Source organism: Orbicella franksi, chromosome 7 (assembly GCF_964199315.1).
Source record: "Orbicella franksi chromosome 7, jaOrbFran1.1, whole genome shotgun sequence".
Taxonomy (NCBI): domain Eukaryota; kingdom Metazoa; phylum Cnidaria; class Anthozoa; order Scleractinia; family Merulinidae; genus Orbicella; species Orbicella franksi.
Genome location: NC_138151.1, coordinates 6934122 through 6953856, shown reverse-complemented (window position 1 = coordinate 6953856; position 19735 = coordinate 6934122). Strand labels below are relative to the sequence as shown.

General features: G+C 39.7%; 3 protein-coding genes across 7 annotated transcripts in view; 2 read left to right on the top strand and 1 right to left on the bottom strand.

Moving 5' to 3' along the window:
* Window positions 1–124: 124 nt before the first annotated feature.
* On the top strand, window positions 125–3362 carry LOC145493398 (potassium voltage-gated channel subfamily A member 3-like). The gene has a single exon (XM_081472865.1). The coding sequence runs from the start codon at window positions 525–527 to the stop codon at window positions 1758–1760; it is 1236 nt and encodes a 411-aa protein (XP_081328991.1). The 5' UTR covers window positions 125–524; the 3' UTR covers window positions 1761–3362.
* A 7-nt stretch (window positions 3363–3369) lies between these two features.
* Window positions 3370–19735, bottom strand: part of LOC145493392 (uncharacterized) — an 18456-nt gene continuing 2090 nt past the window's right edge. The window contains exons 2-8 of one of the 4 annotated variants that reach the window (XM_081472853.1): window positions 13998–14078; window positions 12128–12287; window positions 9851–10836; window positions 9243–9455; window positions 8124–8391; window positions 6740–7090; window positions 3370–5789 (exon numbers count right to left, since the gene is read on the bottom strand). In XM_081472853.1, coding sequence (XP_081328979.1) covers window positions 4645–5789; window positions 6740–7090; window positions 8124–8391; window positions 9243–9455; window positions 9851–10795 — 2922 coding nt within the window. In that variant the 5' untranslated portion in view covers window positions 10796–10836; window positions 12128–12287; window positions 13998–14078 and the 3' untranslated portion in view covers window positions 3370–4644. The other 3 variants (XM_081472852.1, XM_081472851.1, XM_081472854.1) reach the window with 3 other exon arrangements.
* The window catches only part of LOC145493395 (cyclic nucleotide-gated channel alpha-3-like), a 22187-nt gene continuing 13995 nt past the window's right edge, over window positions 11544–19735 (top strand). Inside the window, exon 1 of one of the 2 annotated variants that reach the window (XM_081472862.1) lies at window positions 11544–11591. The gene's annotated coding sequence lies outside the window, so the exon portion shown is untranslated. Of the gene's footprint in view, window positions 11592–15074; window positions 15131–19735 lie in introns of those variants that run through there. The other variant, XM_081472863.1, reaches the window with a different exon arrangement.

Here is a 19735-nt window from a genome sequence, read left to right as displayed (position 1 = left end):
ATACCGAAAATATGTGTATTTAAATTAAAAGATTAAAAAGGTGGAAGATTTAGAAATTTGACAACTTAGCAGTAAACAAAGGAGACGTGTCTAATAGCCCTTCACTCAAGTTTTTCAGTTTATATATAAGCTAATCAACCCTGGGATCGAAATAAAATATATTTTACAGGAAGTTCAAGCCAATTTGAGGCGATTTTTATTGGTTTCTTTACGTCTCACGTGATCACTCGACAAAATACGGATCTTACAACTTCTTTTGTGGCTGTGTTTTACAAAGGGGGACAATTAGCACTAAAAATGCCAAGTGCAAAGGATATCGTGCAACAATGGCTGGCATCTTTTACATTCATGAATATGGGAATATTGTTAACAGTTACTGAAACTCATACAGCACTGTGACTTTGAATTCACACCACTACGACCGAAGCAGGTTTCATCATGCGTCGGTTTCACAGCACTGGAGTTTCCTGGCTTCCTCTTGGTGTTTTTTAGCCACAAGTCGGCGGGAATTTTTCAGTTTGATAATGGCAACAAACGGTGAGGTCGAGGACAGTGGCAATCGCCTTGTTATCAACGTGAGTGGAGCTATCTTTGAAGTAAGCGAGAGTAAGTTGGATCATTTTCCGCAGTCTTTACTCGGTTGCCCTCAAAAGAGACGAAAATACTTTGATTCGCATCGAGAGGAGTATTTTTTCGACCGCCACCGGCAAGCTTTCGAGGGGATATTGTTTTACTATCAGAACGAAGGGAGATTAATTTATCCGGACAATGTGCCCGCCGAAGTGTTTGATGAAGAAGTTAAATTCTTTATGCTCCCCATTGAGCCAGACAGCTGTGAAAAGTTAGAAAAGGCATTACTGGGAGATCGTAACCGCTCTCGCCCGCTAAACGTTTGGCAAAGAGTGCTGTGGGAGTTGTTTGAATTTCCAAATTCATCCTTGGCTGCCAAAATGTTAGCAGTTCTCTCGCAGGTGTTTATTTTGGTATCCTTGGCAGGTTCTTGCTTAAGAACTGTTGAATCGCTTCAAACCAAGCATGTAAGGGAGGCGAAAAACTACCAACAACATAACACGTCCGCAGTTTACTCCGAAACAAAATCAGCTGGGTCGTCAAGACTACACGAAGATGAATGGTTTTCATTCGACCTTGTTTGCTATAGCTGGTTTACTTTAGAATGCGCTGTGCGATTGCTCGCCTCTCCAAATAAAGGCGGATATTTTAAATTGCTCCCAAACTGCGCTGATTTTGGGACGATCCTAGTTTTTTATTTAAAGCTTATCGTGAAAATGAGCTGGCCTTCAGCGAGGACACTCGTGCGCTTATTGGAGACGTTGACGGTCATTCGCATTTTAAAACTCTTGCGTTATTGGGAAGGAATGAAAATTCTCGTGTTCACTGTTGTATCAGGCATTCGCGATCTGGGCCTTTTGGTAACGTTCGCCACAACTGTGGTTATTTTGGGATCTAGCGCTGTGTTCTTTGTGGAACTTAACGAGGACGAAGATAGCGACTTTGAGAGTATTCCTGACGCGTTTTGGTGGGCAATCATTACAATATGTACTGTTGGTTATGGCGATAAGGTTCCCGCCACGACAATGGGAAAGTTTTTGGGCGCTATTTGCGCTGTACTCGGCACAGTTACTGTGGCGCTTCCATTGTTTCGTTTCGCGGCTCATTTTCGCACAAAAATCGAAAACTCCACTTATATTCAATCTTCTCGCGATCGAAATCCCAGAAGGTCGACAAGAAAAAGTCGGTAAAATCATCCTTCAATTCAACAGCGCGTTGAGGTTTGAGAGCTTTAATAAAGCCACAAAATCGACGTAATTCGAAAGAGTCGAACACCTGAAGCAAGAGTAATTAGTAAAGGGTACATTATGGCAAGAAGAAAAAAAAGTTATTAATTACACAAGAAATTTTGAGTTGTGAACAAATTGACAGGTCACCTTGTACATGTATTCATGAATTACTATCGAGTTAGTCATTTTTCGGGAAGAAAGTGACAGATTGAATAAATTATATCGAAATTATGAGTATTTTTTTTAATAACATTCTCAAATTTCTTGTTTTTCGTGAGATAAAATTAAGACGAGAAAAATTAAAGGAGGAGAGAAAACAACCAAGCAAAATGAAATTATCTCATTGCCATACAGGGAAAAAATTAAAAGTACCCTAAAAAGTTTTGGATTGTAGCTTTTATTTATGAATGTTTGAGTAGATGAAATCGCATGTTAAAGAAAACAACATTGTATGCGAATATTGCAGCTACCGCCGCAAGCATTTATTCAAAATTTAAATTTGTTTTTGTGAAAAATAATTTATTCAAGATAAAATAATACGAACCCAAGCTGCTTCTTTGTTTTCAATTCATAGCGCAATAATATGAAAAAAGTTATTGTGAATCCATTGTGTAAGCCTGCCTTAATGAATCACGTTTTCTCTTATTTTTTCGCAAAGCTTTTGAGGTTGGACTTGACGCGATTAAAAACGGCTTTTTCGGCAATTCCAGGCCGGAAATTCTTTGTTGTGGGAAACAACGAATCTTCCTCGAAACTCGAAAATTGCAATATTCTTATATCCAAGCCACGATCTAAAGAAATTATTTTCATTTTTATTAAAGGACCTTGAGACTTTGACTGAGAAATTCAGACACTCATTTTAGGCTTTGGGAAATGAGTTTCTGTAACTGGTGCAAATTGATATTGTTTTGTTTTTCGTGTCAAACGAAACACAAAATATTCAATTTACAGAAAGCTGTTTGACAGTTGTTAGACAAAACAAATGGCGGTTGTTTTCCAGTCGTTAAGGTTTACTTCTAGACCAGTTGCGACTGTAATTATTAAATTCAATTTGATCTCCAATATTTGCGGTAGAACATATTTATGAATTGTAAAACTTAAGACTTACCAGTTAAAGGAGTTTACCAGGATCAAATTGTGAATCACGATTCGATCAAAGATCGTGCATTCGCGTTCTGGTGAAACCTGCTAGTCCTTTTTGTCAACAACCGTGTCAAAGTTGGCGGAAGAATGATTTTCAGGACATAAAAATCGCAACTGAACGCTCAAAATTAGTTCAGCCTTCATCAGCCTAGATGTCCACGCGAAGACTGGGAAGGTGTGATACTCGGCGAGTGCTCTTCGGTGACATCACGGCTCTTCATAAGCCTCAAGCAACCCACAGACTGCCCTGTGCCATGAACGAGTCTAAGTTTTATGTTTATCATTTAGGTTTGTTTGTTTAGTATCTAATGATTGGAACTCAAGCAAGCAACATGATTCTGCATGTCAAATGAAAAATCATTCAATATCCAGGAGGCTTTGCCTGAGCATTTAGCATCCGGAACACTCATGGGATGGGTCGGGCGGGGGGGCATAGGAGATCAACGGCGCGACAGTAGTATAATTTACAAAACCGTTCTTGTACCTTTTACCTGACTTTCTCTACTGGGCCACCGTGGTGATTAGGTAGCGCCCTAGCGTGGCAAACAAACTGCTGGGCATTCGATGTTAGCCTATAGGAAGCAACGCTGGAAATATCAAATTCCTCTTGCATGTAGGCTTGCCAAAGTAAAGTTTTTATAAGCCGAAATTAAAAAATTCTTTTTTAAGAAATAATTAAGTCTACAGTACTTAGTAAATTCTATCTAAATTTACCAATTTTATAAGGTTATGTAACTTCTCAGACTTCAAAAAGCACATCAGTAAAACCAATTCATGAAACATGTAAATGACAATTTTATAATTCGTTAACATAAGTCAATTGTAAATATGTAAATAGCAATTTCTATTTTAATTTTTCGTTATCAAATATTTTGTTCTCGGAAATATTAGCTTGTCAAGCTACTCTGAAATTCGAGCTTAAATAAAGTTTATGTATGTATGTATGTATGTATGTATGTATGTATGTATGTATGTATGTATGTATGTATGTATGTATGTATGTATGTATGTATGTATGTATGTATGTATGTAGAGTTTTCATCATGATCACCATCAAAATCGAGCTTCTTTTGTAACATTAAAGTTTTCAATGATGAAATCTTACTTCGAATGAAAACAAACATGACAAATTAGTCAAGGGGGGGAGACCTGACAAACGCTAATAGACTGTGCCCAGCTGGTCGTCCAGGCTAAGGGCATAGCAATAGATAACTATACCCATTGTCGTAAAACACATTGCAGTTAAAAACGCTACGCTCCATCGAACACATGGTCCCGAGGGGACCAGCAGGCAAGAAGGTAATTTCGTGCTTCTTTATTTTACACCTCTTAATTTTCGCGGGTTGTTTAGTTGTGACATTAAGCCAGTGGCAATGAAATATCATTATTTCTTTATTTTATTATTTCTGTATTCCTTACGTCCTAACAGTTACTATAGGAAAAAAACTGATCCATTAGGCATGCGCAATTTATGTCACATATAATCTAGTCTAACTATAAATAGGGCACAGCTCTCACCATTTACACGTAACTCATCTAGGATAAATAATTTTATCATCGAAAGTTGTTCGGTTCTAAAACATGTTAATAAATCTGTTCATTTGAAGGCCAAGCGTCAATGGCATCACCAAGAGTTGATAAATTTATTGGCTGTAACAGTTTCTTCAACTCAATATTTTCCCATGTCCTTAAGGGGTGGGTGTCATTCCATTATCACTACCTCCTCCTGATTAGGCTCGATCACCAGCGACATTGGAGAAAATGAGCCCGCGCTCGATACCACGTCTTGAACAGCGGATGAACACCCAGAAGCAGAACAACTCTCATTCATTTGTTTACTTTTCTCTTCTTCTTGCTGTTGACACGCGCACCGTTTTTCCGGAACGATGCAATCTGAATCAACGTTAATTTCTATTTTAGTAAATGGTTCTGTCTCCGTGGTTTTCATCCGGCTTCCAGCGCGACGCAATTTGGGCGAGTCTTCTACTATTTCGCTATTCTCTGGGGTGGCCAGAAGGATTTTGTTATCATCTTTCTGTTGATCCTTCGAAAACGGCGCTTTGAATTTATTCTTTTGCTTCGGAATTTTTTCGCTTCCTTCTTTACGTGAATCAGTAGCACTTGAGTTTTCCTCGTCACTTTTCATGTCTTCCAGTGAGCAGAAAGAGGTTTCCGCTGAGCTGTCGCGCCATTGCAAGGGTATTTCCGCGCTGCTTCTTTTTAGAATTCCTTTTGTAATGATTGGCGCCTTGATTAACTTTCCTGAACCACTGTTCAGCGTAAAAGCAGGAGGACACGACTCTTGTTCTTTTGGCTGCGACTCCTTTTCTTTGTCGTCGTTGGCATTATACGTAGTTTCCTTAAACGTGAACAGTGGAAAATCGTTACGAGTTGGTGAAGCTGGTTTTGATTCCTGTGTCCGAGATCGTGGACGGCTGAAGAACTTTCGCTGACTTTTCCTAAGCTGATCAATGGTGCAATTCTCTCCAGATGACGTGTCTTTAAAGCAATTTTCATGCGGGATTTCTTCGGAATGTTTTCTGTTTGCCATAAAGCTGTCATGCGACACCGTGTTTCGCTTGGGCATTTTTTTGCCGCTGCCTTGCGCCAGAAACTCTTTGATAATCTGCCTGGAATCTTCGTCGCCCCTTTCCAGTCTTGCGCGTTGAGCAATAGAAGCTACTATTTCTCGTGGATTTACGGAATGACCATTTTCTTTTCTGAACTTGTTTGCAAGAGACCTGACTTCATTTTTAGCTTCAATGAGAGACAGGCGACGTTTGAGGGTTTCTTTGTCTGCCACAAGCCATCTACGAGGGTCATTTTTCTCCAGAGTGGAGTCCTCAGCTGCAGTAAAGAAGAGAAATGATTCAACTTTTATCGTGTTTTTTTAATTGTTAGATTACTCACGTCGGGATTTACTAGTACCATTTCTATTTTAAAACTAATTATAAGGCAGCTGCTTCACTCGCGCTACTCTTAAGTCACTTACCTTGTTTCTCTTTTTCAAAACTATTTTGAAACTGAATATGGAACGCAGGGTTAAATTCGAAATAGAAATTAAACAAAGTTAGCCTTCGTGGCTCAAGTTCTTAAGACAACGCAGAATTTGGTCGTTTCACGCTGTTGTTTCGCAGAAGACGGTAAAAAAATTGTATCAAGGATCATTATACCGCACGTGCACAACCGTTGTCCTGCTTAGTTAAGGGCCCATTAACCGATCGGTTAATGGGCCCTTAAGGTTACCGTATACCTTTAGAGGTGTCTCGCGTCTAAGCGATGTAGCGCGTTCGGTTTAAACTGTAGATAATAAACGCCTTCGTATATCAAATTAAAGCCTATAGAGGTGACTATCAAACTATACCAAGAATTTTGAAATAATATGAACTGTCGCATTTTCCACGACCCCTAAATGTGACCGTCTGCACTGATCGCTCGGACGCGAGACACCTCTAAAGGTATAAGGTAACCTTCAAACTTTTCTTTTGCGCCATTGCCGTTTTGGTTTTTCTAAACTCCCTAATTATGGGACCAGAGAGAGGTTTTTAAACTACAGATCGAACGCAGCACTCGAACAGCACTGGCAAAGCTTATGGGGTCCAGGGCGTGGTTAGTAAGTTGCATGTGTATCCATATGGTTAAGAGGTGACAACACAGGATCACCTTGTGCTGACACCTGGGATCGACCTACTGACCGCCAGACCTAATGCCAGAGTGCCACAGGTTGTCTGCAACCTTGGTTCAGTGGTTAGGCTAACCACTAAGCCAGAGCCTCTAATAAATGCTATTTGACTAACCGTTATTCCTGGTCTCATTGTCCGCTGTCTGATTAAGTCGCTCTCTTCTCTGTTTCTCGTACGTCTGTCGAGCAATCTTTGCCAGTTGGTCTTTCACTTCGGGGTAGTACTCAATCACCTCCTCCAGATCTTTCTTTGATAGTCGGAAAAGATCGGAGAAGCCCACGGAACGGACCGAAGCTGTACGACGATTGCCAATTCCCTTCATATCAAGAATGCTTATTTCTCCAAAGTGTCGCCCGGCTGAGAGTTTTGCTAAGACTGTTCCACTCTTGTTGACAACTTCTAACTCCCCTTGATTGACAATGTACATTTCTCGGCCAATTTCATCTTGACGACAAACGTGGTCTCCTTAAATGAAAAATAAATTAAGCAGAAGGGTGAATTATAGGAAAGAAAATAGTAAATGAAGGAGGACGAACGCGCGTACGATATGTAAGGTTCAAGTCAGTTGCAAGTGTGAAGCGCAATGCATGCGACCAACATAAAAGAAATCGTTACATTTCACGATCGATATGCAAAATTTCCTTAGAACCGAGGGAAATATGGACATAATATTCAAACCAAGTAAGAAACATCAAAAGAGAGATAATTAACCATAAAAGAGAGAGGAAGGTGAGAGCGATTAATTGAAGAAGATTAAGGGCCTGTTTACTAGGAGAGAGGGTTACACTAGCGAGCGGGTTACCCTAGCACTCACACATTTCTTCTTTTTTCTTCGTGGTGTTTACAAGGCAGTTAGGGTTACCCGGGTAGGCGGGTTACCCTATCTGCGTGCAAGGGTTACCCTGGTAGGCGAGTTAATTATTTCTCTTGTAAACACTCCAGCCTACCCGGGTTAACTTTCTACTAGTTTCCAGACCCTTTGAGTGGAACCGCGCATTAAGTTCTCCCGGATTGTAGGGTTACCGTGCCTGAGTAGTCACATGCGAGTGACTACTCAAAAGATCTTTTATTTCATGAATAACAAAGACGGTCCTTAAATTCCTTCGATTTTGTTTCGCTCCGACCGCAAGTGAAATTTCAATTTTAAGCAGACATTTTATCCAGAGCGCGGTCGATAAATTCGCTCGAAAGAGAGAAAAACTAAAGATATAAAATATCGAAGCAAACTTCTGCCCTATTTCCAAGGAATGCAATAATTGTTTTAAATTCAAACTTGCGAAAAATATTTTAATTGTTCATCGTCAACGCCTAATAGATTTCACAGGCAAAAAGATAAAAAAAAGGACAACATACAAATAATAATAATAATGATGACAATAATAATAATAATAACAATAATAATAATAATAATAATAATAGCAAAACAGAACCCGATTAAGGGTTTTCTTCGGGTTTTTTCTATTTGAAAAGGGTAAAAATTGAGCAAATCCTGTCTTACCGGGTGAACAGAGCATGGGCTTGAGTTTCAACACGAGTTCGCGCAGGAAGCTTGGGTCACAGTGCTCAAACATCTTGACCTTCTTTAGCGTGTCCAAGTTGACGTGGATGGCGATTTCTGCCCGAAAGTTGTCGTTGAGCTGTTGAAATAGCTCTTCCTCGCTAACGTCTTTCTTGTATCGCCAGGCAAAATCAAACCACTGGATCACACGGCGCTGCAAGTCCATCGGCAGCTGATTAGCGGCGATGTATTCCTTCATTCCATCCAGCTTAAGCGAAGGGGACAAAAGGAATTAAAAACACTTTGCTTAGAAAAACTACCAATTAGGTTGCAAAATATCTTAAATCTGAAAAAAGGTAGGATAATTCTTTCCATTGCAAAATTTGCTGCAGGTGATCACAAAAACTTGGGTCACAAAGATTATTGAAAACTGACTTCGGCACACTTCGGCAAACACAAACAATGCAATGGCTGATTTTATTGTATTTAGTAGGAGCATATGAAACGTACTGGAGGGGAATAAATGACATAGCATTTGTTCTGGCCACAGAAAAGGACCCACTGCGCGTGCAACAAACTGGCGTAATGTCATGGTTACAAGTTAGTTGCCAGATTTGGTGAGGTTTTACTATGTAGTAAATAAAATGGAGGCCAAAACAAAAACTTGGATACGTGAAAGGGGCTCTGTGAGACGCGTTAGATATATGTTATCTTATCACTAACACTTCATTTAAAAAAAAAAAAAAAATAGGTACAAATGTTGTTGTTTATAGTGGTCACTGCGCTTAGCTACACCTAGCTAGTTCACAGGCATCCCACTTGAGCCGAAAGAAAAAAAAAATATTTCAAATAAACATAATACGATTGAAAATCCCAACAGGTGGGAGGCAGACCAGTTGGCTATTTACAAGCATGACCAAGGAGTTGAGCTAGGGTCTGCCGAGAAACGTCTCCAACTAAGTGGTCAGAGCGGCACTTGAGCCCGCGAATTCCGGATTTCAAGTCCGGCGCCCTAACCACTCGGCCTACCTTAAAAAATCAAAAGCCATGTCCGCTGGGATCGAGGAAGTTAAGCACACATTGTGGAAACAGAGAGAAAGGAGAGTTCCAACAACGAACCTTTCTGTGATATTTCTCTCTGTGTCTTCTAAGGTCCACGATCATATCTGCTGCATTTCCAACAATGGTGGCAAAGATAAGTACACCACAAAGATACGTAAAGATACAGAACAGCAGGCTCATTGTGGTCTGCGGCGTGACCTGTTTGCCCGTACCTACTGTTGTCATGGATACCAGCGAACGAAACAGGCTGTAAAGGTATTGTGGACCGACCTAGGTAAATAGATAACATATAAGTACCTCTGAAACTGTATGACAGGCTCTGACTATGAACTACTCATTTTATAAAACTGTACTTTCAATAAATTCATTTTGCTGTGTAGACGTGCTGAACATAGGTGAGTAGAAGGAAACATTTCCACTCCATGTTTGCACTGGCCGCGTAAAGCTGGTATGGATTCTCCAATATAAAGTCTGACCGGTTACTGATCATTTGGTATTAAAAACATTCAGTGCAGAGAAAGTGATGATTCTGACTAGCGTCATAGCCTAGATAGCTAAGCTTCCAGATAGGACCGCAATGAGTGCAGACAACCAAACAATCTTGTTCATAGGCTTGCAATTCGTGCAGAAAAATGGATATATTTATTTGTCGCTTATTTACTTACCCCGGCCCACTGGTTCTCAAGAGATGGATGAACCCACTTGTCCGCGCCAAATCCTTCCATGTAAGATAGAAGGAAGTACAGACAGGCCACCCAATGAATGATAAGGAACAAGTAATGGATGAGTTTCAACAGGTTAAACAGCTTGGGACGACCACTGTAGATCTCGACGCGGTCGCAAAACAGGAAAAACCGGTGCGCTTTCAGAAGCCGACCGAAACGCAGTGAAGGCCTGGGTCCTAGCACCAGGAAGAGTAAATCGACGGGGAGGATGGAAACGCAATCTAAAAAGAAACCAAGCGACTTGACGTAACGTTTGGCCAGTTGTTTGGTATCGGTGACTATCTTACCATCTACAAAGTAACCCGTACGAAACTGTACGATGATATCCAGAAGGAATATGAAATCGCAGCTGTAGTCGATAGCCATGAATGGGATCACGTACTTCTGCTCTTTTACGAAAAATGCCACACGAAAAATGATTGTCCAGTAGTTGTACAAGATTCCGAGAACGACTGTGAGTAGCCAGAAGAAATACACGTCCCCAGAAGGGTCAAAGACGAAGGTAAAATGACAACGCCAGCGACTTGTCTTGTCAGGCAGCACGTCGGATGTGTCACGTGAACTTGCCGTCCCCTCTGATGTGGGGCTCTGCACTTGGGGAGAATTGGAAGCTGATCTGCGCATGAGCGGTCGGCGCCAGTCTTTGTCGTCTTGGTAGGTCCCGGTGTATCTCTCCAGCCAAGAGTCTCGCGATCTTCGTCCGGTTTTCTTGTAGAATTTTTGCAGTGATAAAACTCTAAGAACGGAGCCAGCAAATCGCGTTTGTCCGGTGGATTCGATAACCACTCGGGGAATTTGTGGCCCACTAGCCTCCACTGGATCTGTGGCGTGGTTTCCTGGGGACAGGGAGCTGTCATCTGGAGCAAGCTGGGTCGGTCTCTCCATGTCGTGTTTGTTGTCAATGCTGATTTATATAGTCCAAATACCTGCATGGGAATCAATGATTTCTGACATCAAATGCTTGGCTGTTGTATTGTCAGACTATGAAATGCAAAGTTACTTCTGCAAACTGACCGCTGCCAAGACAAACGCTGCATTGCGTGTCATTTAGGCAGATGTTTGCAACTAAACGGCACAAATTGGCGCGAAACACGTTTCATTTTTCCTAAATCTTTCAGTGATTTGCCAGTATACTTTCGACGCTCAATTTCATATGGCCTTTCTTGACTAGTGTGGCAAAACTTCTAAACATGGCCGAGAATGAATCGTTTGAATGAATCAACTTGATGTCCAGTGGAATATGATATGGCGCCAATTTATGCCATTTAGATTGAAACGACCGAAGAGTAATTTTCATGTCTCTATTCTTATCAATTAATCAAAACACATTAGCTAAAATTGCTACCATGGAGAAAACAAAATAACAAGAGGGAAATTAAACTACCATACTCTTTTTCTTTCCGTGAACATGTCAACCGCTTTCTACACAGACACATTTGTAGTTGGTACCATTTTTCACGTATCCTTAATACTCTTCTAGTTAGACTTTCGCGTCAATGAAAGTGTGAAAATGACAGATGGCCCATTTTAAAGATAATACATCAAACTAAAGCTAACAGAAATACAATATATGCCGTTGGAGGCATAAAACAAGGTCAATATGAAGGTACGACCTCACAATGTAGACGTCTGAGTGCGGTGATAACAAGAAATATTTTTGAGCGGTTTTCAACTTCACAAGGTAAGAGACCGGTATATAAGTCAAGCTTTCTTTGAGATTATTCCCAAATGAAGTTTTTCCTCGCTCGGCATGGCGCAAGCACAGTTTTGTTTTTTGCTTCTAGCATATAAAAGTAACTAGAAAATTTCGAGAATGGCTAAGAACTGTACTGTTTTGAAAGATGGCTTTCAAATCAGGATTTGTATTGAAAACCCAGATGTGTTATACTGAGGATATTCTGAGATTCATCAATAACGGAAAGTAATTGGCAAAGGAAATTGCAATTATACTCTGACATGGTATTAAGCGCAGGGTCAGTGGAAAAGCGGTGGCCTCATGGTTAGTGCACTTGCCTCCGGATCGAGAGGTCTGGGTTCGGCGACATTGTGTTGTGTCCTTGGGCAAGACACTTTACTCTCACAGTGCTTCTCTCCACGTACCCAGGTGTATAAATGGGTACCGACAAATTTAATGCTAGGGGTGGGGGTGGGGGGGGGGGGACCCTGCGATGGACTAGCAAACACAGCCATGAGATATTAGAAAAAGGAAATACTCACTTGTCGCTTCATGTAACTGAAACTGGAGATAAGCGCCGGCCTGATGGGCCACTTGGCTCGTTACGCAGACTTCACCTTTTACCTTACTTTATAATATGCGCTATCCTTTGATCTTTTATGAAGAACATTCGAGGCCATTTGCTCATGAGAAGAGATTCAACTGACAAATGACGGTTAAAGAACAAATTAACGCGAAATAATTACATTGCTCCTTTTATCAGTTTTAGCACATCTAACCTGATAACAAATTAATGGCTTTTTAATGGCAAGAGTGAAACATTGCTAAAAAGAAATTACAATCTTTTTAAGCTAGGGGAAATAATCTGCCAATGTTGAATTGCTAATGTAGATTGAAATTCAACTTGTAAATATCAATCTTTTTTTCGGGTGACATGTTAAAAAAAACAAACAACCAAACTTACAGAAAGCCTAGAAAAACAGGAGCTGTTAGTCGGCAAAATTGCAAATGTAACAACCATCTTGACCTTGGTGAGGCTATAACATCTAAGAGAGGCTACCAATGCCTCATTGTTTATAGTAAATGGCAAACGAGTGGTTTGTAGTTTGCTATTCATAGTTCTTCTTAGTCAGACTTGAAGCTCACGTAGTTACAAATGTTCAAATATGTTCTAATGTGTTGTGTTTGTAGTGGTCAATGCGCTTAGCTACACCTAGCTAGTTCACAAGCATACCACTTACATTGAATGAAACAAATATATCAACTAAACATAACAGGCTTAAAAATCCCAAGCGGCGGGAGGCAGACCATCTATTTACGAGCATGACCGAGAAGTTGAACTAGGGTCTACCGAGAAAAAACTCCAGCTAAGTGATCAGAGCGGGACTTGAACCCGCGAGCCCCAGATTTCATGCAGGTCCGGCTCCCTAACCACTCGGCCACGCTGCCTCCGCTAAATTTCACTTCGAATGAAATGACGTTCAGGGTGCCTTTCAACGGAGCACATCATTTTCGACATGCAGTCGGCTTTTTATAATATCCCTATAATTTACCTATAAGTCAACATGTTATCGTTATCTTAAAGCATACGATTCCTAACGCATCCCAACGATAAAAAATACAGTTCTTACTCACGTTTTCCCCCGCGTTTTTCATGAAATCTAAAACCTTTCCTCCTTACGTAGGAAAATGGCAAATGTAAACACTGGCGGGAATAATGTTCACGTGGTCATGTCTCTCGTTTGCCGTTTGCCGTAAACGGCGACTCTGTTATTGTATTGTAAATTAGTGTAATCCTGCTGGCGTTATACCACGAATGCAGCACTCCTATTTGCTACGCTACGCACTATCTGTTTTATTCTAGATAGTGAGTAGCTTAACAGTATGCGGTTGTTCAAAATGGCGGCCACTTATTTACGTATCGGGAAGTGTCTGTGAAGAGCCGGATTTGGATAAGATTAATAGGTTTATACTAAAACATTAGATTATTCGCTCTCGATTTCTATGCGCGATAGTTGACTCCGGCTGCGCCCTCGTCAACTATCACGTGATAAAAATCGTCAGCGAATAATCTAATTGTTAAATACTGCGGGAGGTTAGGGGGAATGCATTTTACACTTAATGACGGTAAGGGGCCTAAAACGGAAGAAATTACTGTTTTTAAAGACAAGGAAGTTTACGGAAGTTTATCATGTTTATGTAAAACTATGACCAGTTTATGGCAAGTCGATAGATAACGTTTTAAATAAGCGTATAAAACGACCTCTGTTTTTTTTGGGCGGCTTTTCATTTTCGTCCACTCCCGCCGTTTAGCTAAGGAGTTTTCGCAAGTATTGACCACAATAGCAGTCTAAGATTATATCCTTCTCTATCGTTTTATATTCCTGAAATAATAATTTAGCTACTGTTTACCTTAACTCACGTTGGAAGCTTTTTTCCACGGGGTTCTCGTGATGTTATAGTCTAAAAGTGGAATATTTTCCGATATTTACCCTGCGGGAGAAAAAAATAACGCGATGTCAGATGTTGTTTGGCGCCTTGATGTCGATACAACGATTCGAAACTAGTAAATATTATTCTAATTGTAAATCGTATATTACTTCTATCCTTAGTGTTTACAGCTAGTAGGATCTCATTAATAAAAGAGATTTTTCTAGACTAAATACGCTAAATTTTCAACACGAAGAGAATTGGTTTGTTCTTGCAAAGTGATCAGTTTTCTATCAGTCTTCTTGAACTGAATTCCCTCTGCGGGTGCGAGGATCAGGAATAATTTAGTCGCTGAGAAACATCGGCGCAAGGCCACTATCAGATTTCTATTCAAAAGAAGTCTTTGTCTCAAAATAAAGTGATTTATTACTGTTTTCTTTTTCATTTAAATTCTTGTTATGTTGTTAACTACATACCGCTGTTTTGCACTGAATTTGATCAGCCATTTGATGGAAATGGATGGGCCCGCGTTCAGTTGTTGACGTGAAAAGGCTTTCCTCTTAAGACTTTTGAAGGTCGCCCTTAATTTCAGTTATACCTCGATCAGTCTCACTGTTTTATCGTTTGTTGAGGTTATGACGGCTATAAATTCAAATAAGCGTTACCATTACGTATCTCTTCACAGAAAATGCGTTGATATTTGCCCAGTAAATGGAGTTTGTTGTGAATTTTTTCATCAGTTTTACGGTGTCTTAGTGACGCATTTTAGTCCCGGGGCACAGGCCGAGCTGAACGTGTGGCGAATGTGTTGAACCTTCACATTCAAGTACAATAACGCGGATATTTCAGTGGAAGCACAATGAGATTTTATCAATACAACACTCAGCTGAAGCGCCCCGCGGAGAAAACATTTTGAAGTGAGCGTTCGGGTCGCAAAATTTAATGAGAAAGTTTCATGTTTTGTTCCCTTTTTGAGCACAGACGCAAGATTTAGTTTATACAACTTCGCAGGTGCACCGTCTTGGGAAATTGCATTCGGCGTGCTCTCCTCTATCTGTACTGCGGTTCGCTGACCTGGTTTTGGATGTGAAAATAAGTGGTTTTGAAAACACAAGGTATGCTTTATCGTTTTACTTATTAAATAGTATTATTCTAGCGACAATCAATGTTTCACGACTTATTATCTATATATATATTTTCGCGTATAGAAACTTCATATTCGCGGTGGAATCTTTAATACGTCATTAAATTACCTCAGTTTTCAACAAATGTAAGAAATCAATTCCCAGAGTATCACTAGGGCTTGAGGGGGTGGACAACTCTTGGCTGGTACATTTATTCGCTATACGCATTTTAAGTGATCATACTTTTTGAAATCCATGCTTGGCCCACAAATATAAATATACACACGAAAATTAATTGACGAAAAAGTTCGTTGTTGAGTGCGTTTCTCTGCAAGCGCAAATAATGGAACCATAGCTCCTGAGTACTGTCAGTCATATTTACAGGTTATTTACCAAGCGAGAAGTCAATATGGTAGATAATGGTTAAGTTTTGATTGAATATATACAGCGAGTGCCTTGATTTTGAATATTTTTACTCCTACATTTTGTAAGTTTGTTGATTTGGCTGTTTCTTAATTTCTTAAGTATTTGTGAGCGCATTGAGGTCAGTTGAATTCGCTAAAAAAACCTCGGTAGCATTATTTATAGTCAGGAGCCATAATCGGGGACGGAGACCGTAAGCGCGCGCCATTTCAAGTATTGGGGTTGTCCCCATGATATGGGACAATAATTCTATTTTTAGAACAAATTGCGCCATCACCTGCGGCACACGCGCGTGCATGCTGCGAGGATTTTTGCGGATGTCGCGCGGGGGAAATGGCGTCCGAAATTCCCGAAATGTTTCATGTTTTTGCCCCACAACTCGACGCGTTTACGTCTGTTGGAGTTTTGCTTAAGTATTTTCGTCGTAAGCTGCTCCAGTTTGAGTGAAGTAAGACAGTGTCGAATTTAGGTATGTTCCGCTGTAAGCTTATATATATCGCTGACCAAGTCGTGTTCCGACTGATGCTTCTTTTACATGAGCTGTACATTACTCCACTTTAAATTTCACATATGTTGAAGATTGACAGCTTTTCCATTACACAGCAAAAAACTAGCTGGATATATTTAGATATAGCAGAGCTTCAGGACTTCATAGTTTAATAGCTCCTCTTGCCACACGCTTGCGAGGAATTTGTCCGTCTATCGCGACCGAAAAGTAAAACAAAATAATTGCTAGTTTGAGTTTCGCTTGAATTGTAAGCAACGCTTGATGTTTCATCGAGGCTTAATAACTTTACGTCCGTAGATACTGCTCAGTTTTATTCGTGTAAAAATCCAGTAAATTCTCTGTTGTCGATGAATGAGAGCGCCCGCCGATGCGTGTTTTGTACAGTCAGTAAACATGACAAATTGTACTTCCGCCGCACTTTCGTGTGAAAGCGTACATCAACAATAGCTCTATAGTTTTTAAATATGTTTAAGATTGATAAATGTTTGAGAACATATTAAAAGCTAAGCTGAAAATATGTGAATAAAGCAGAAACAATCAGCAAAGTTACGATGACGCTTTCTTTAATCAACTTGGAATAACGATTTCGATTTTGTTGATCGAGTTATAAAAACTCCTTGTCTATTTTCATTTTCGCAGTGTAAAACTTCACTATGCTTATGTTGAAGAAACACACATGATGTTAGTAGCCTTTTTTGCATTCGTGAAATTTGTTGCAGCATCTCAACACAAAAGATTGTCAAGATTTGTTGACAATTGAAAACACCGACTCGGACTTGAAAGTGCACGAGCTGCACTATGCAAATGAGCTAATTGTACGCGTTAGACTTTCCTTTCAAAAACCTTCGCAAACTCACCAAACAAGCAGAGACAATAAGAAACCATCAAAACAGGTTTTGGTTATGATTAAACATTGTCTGAGAAACTCACAAATTAACTCGATACCAGAGTAGAGAGTTTTCTTGCTATATTCTTAAGCATACGCGTGAGCTTACAACTAGCGTGAGCAGATCTTATTATTCATTCCCAGCGCGAGATTGAAGTCTTGTTTTCGACCCTGAAAAACCCACCTTTTCCGTTAGCTCAGAGCATTAAACTACATATAAGCGCCCTGGTTCGTATTCCCTGCCTTATTCCCTGCCATCGCTGTGAAAAATACGCAAGAGAATCTCTAACTCTCACCATTTGATCACGCAACGTGACAACATCCACGCGAGAGCCCCTGACATGTGCGTGAATACGCGCGGATATATGACGTCAGGATGGAGCAATTTGTTCTAAAAATAGAAAAATTGTCCCATATCATAGGTGCGCGCGAATCCCGAGACTTACGGTCTCCGTCCCCGATTATGGCTCCTGTTATAGTCCATATTTTTGGGTGTTTTTGTGCCGAGACGTAGTCGAGGTCCATGATCTCGCAAAAAATAAAAAAATAATAAAAATAAATCAGAAAAAGACGGCAAGAGGTTACTGATTCAGCCATCTTGATCGCCAAGCTTGAGCAGTTGTTTTTTTTTCTTGCGGGAAACCGCGGGCAATCCCGAGCGCGCGGGCAAGATGGCCTTATGTTTCTCGATTGATTAGCCAATCACAACGCAGGATTTGGTTCATCTTGCCAGTTCGTGGACCTCGTCATGTAATAATGAATAATGTTCTGTGAAAGCTTAAAATGGTTACTTTATCCTTACTGACTCATCAAGAAAATTCCCGAAGTTGATGATTTCACTTATTCTCATCACATGCTGCCTGACCGTTTACGATGTAAGGAGAAATAAAGTGTTGATTTAAGGGTCAAAATTCAACGCGGTGGCCAAAGGGTCTCGTTTGTTTCACAGTATAGATAACACTGGGGAAAGCAAAAAAAAGTGTAACAGCTCTCGTGAGCTTGTAATCAATTCTTTTGCTTGTTAGCAACTGTTATTGTTTTGGGGCAATGGGCATTGTTTCTATTGTTTGTTCTATTGTCCTCTTAAAGGGTATCAAGCCATTCATGTGAGACCTTACGAGAGCTGTTACATGACACGAAAGAAATTTATCAGTGAAATATAGGATTTTTTGTCCAGAAAAGGTTTTATTTAACTGTTAAATTAAACAACGTTTTGTTTTTCAGTTTGAATATCCTGCCGCGCATCAGGCCTGGGCCTAAAATATAAATTTCAATTTGAAAAGGAGCGTCAAATGTTCGTAAAGATGATAAAACTCCCGAGATGACACAGAACAAGATCGGAAAGTTAGAAAAAGGCTCTAGAAAATGGCTTTATACAAGAGAAAATGAGGTTTCATCAGATAACTATAAGTTATAGTCAAGGCGACTCTCTGCGATTAGACCTTGATGATGAATTAATCCTTTTTAAAACTTTATTTGAAATGAAATGAAATGAAAGACTTTATTTAGGTGTCAATGGTATCAGTTCGTCGTTTTAAGCGCTTCCAACTCCGATTATGGAAAGGAACAAACAGTAAAATGACCCAGGTATTCGTATTTCTGTCTGGTCAATTTAATTTCTGTCAAAGGAATCACAGACTGAACTAAATCATGGTTGAAATCTTCATTTCTGTGCCTAAATTTTGATTGAAAATCGTTAGGTTCAAATTAATGCAACGAGTTCAGTAATTAATGAGGTATACTGTTAAATAGATTCATCGCAAAGTTTGTTGCAAGTAAATAGTTTATTCCTTAATCGTAAGAAATGAAAACATGACTATCTCGTTCAAAAAAACAAGATTCTTTAATAATTGATTTTACCCTTAGGTATCAGGGCTTGAAATTGATAACGAGTACGTTGTAATCATCCTTTTCTAATACTACAGGCCGTCTAGCATAACTAAGATCAAGGTTATGTTCACATGAAAATGTGAAAACAAAATTTTGTACCGGCTATGCATAACTTACTTAAAACTGAGGTGAAAACTAACCAACTGAAAACGGGCCTAACAACAAAATAGGTGCACAGAATGTATCTGTGACTGTTGTTTAATAACAAACTTGACGAATATGAGGAGATATTCAAAAGTGTTATTGAAAGATCTCAGTTAGATAATTAACTTATTTATTTATTTATTAAGTAGGGTGTTTTTAAAAATGCTCTTAGTTTCATGAAACTTGTAAATAGACTAATTTTTAAATTGTTATTAGGTTTTGTAACTTGTAAAGATACTAATTTTTAAATCATTCTTGGGTTTTGTAATTTCTTTTTTTAGGTAGGTGTCCTCTATCAGTAGAGGGTTATCCCTCGGCTAAAACAATTTCGACACAGATAAATAAAGTTATTATTATTGTTATTATTATTATTTTTTATTATTATTATTATTATTATTATTATTATTATTCTACAACATTCGTGTAGCCCACAAACCTACAACTACGTTACGACACTTACTGACCAACGTGAAAGATAGAGACGAACCTAACAACAGACAGGGAGCAGTTTACAAGATCAAATGCTCCGACTGCCAAGCTTCCTACATTGGTGAGACTGGCAGAAGCCTTAACACGAGACTGACTGAACACAAACGAGCCACGAGAAATGGTGATGCCAACAATCAAATTGCTGGCAGTACATCATCAGCTGACAAACCACAACATTGACTGGGACTCTGCTCAGTGCTTAACCTAAGGGGGCAAACTATTTTCAACGACTGACTCTGGAAGCTGGTACACCAAC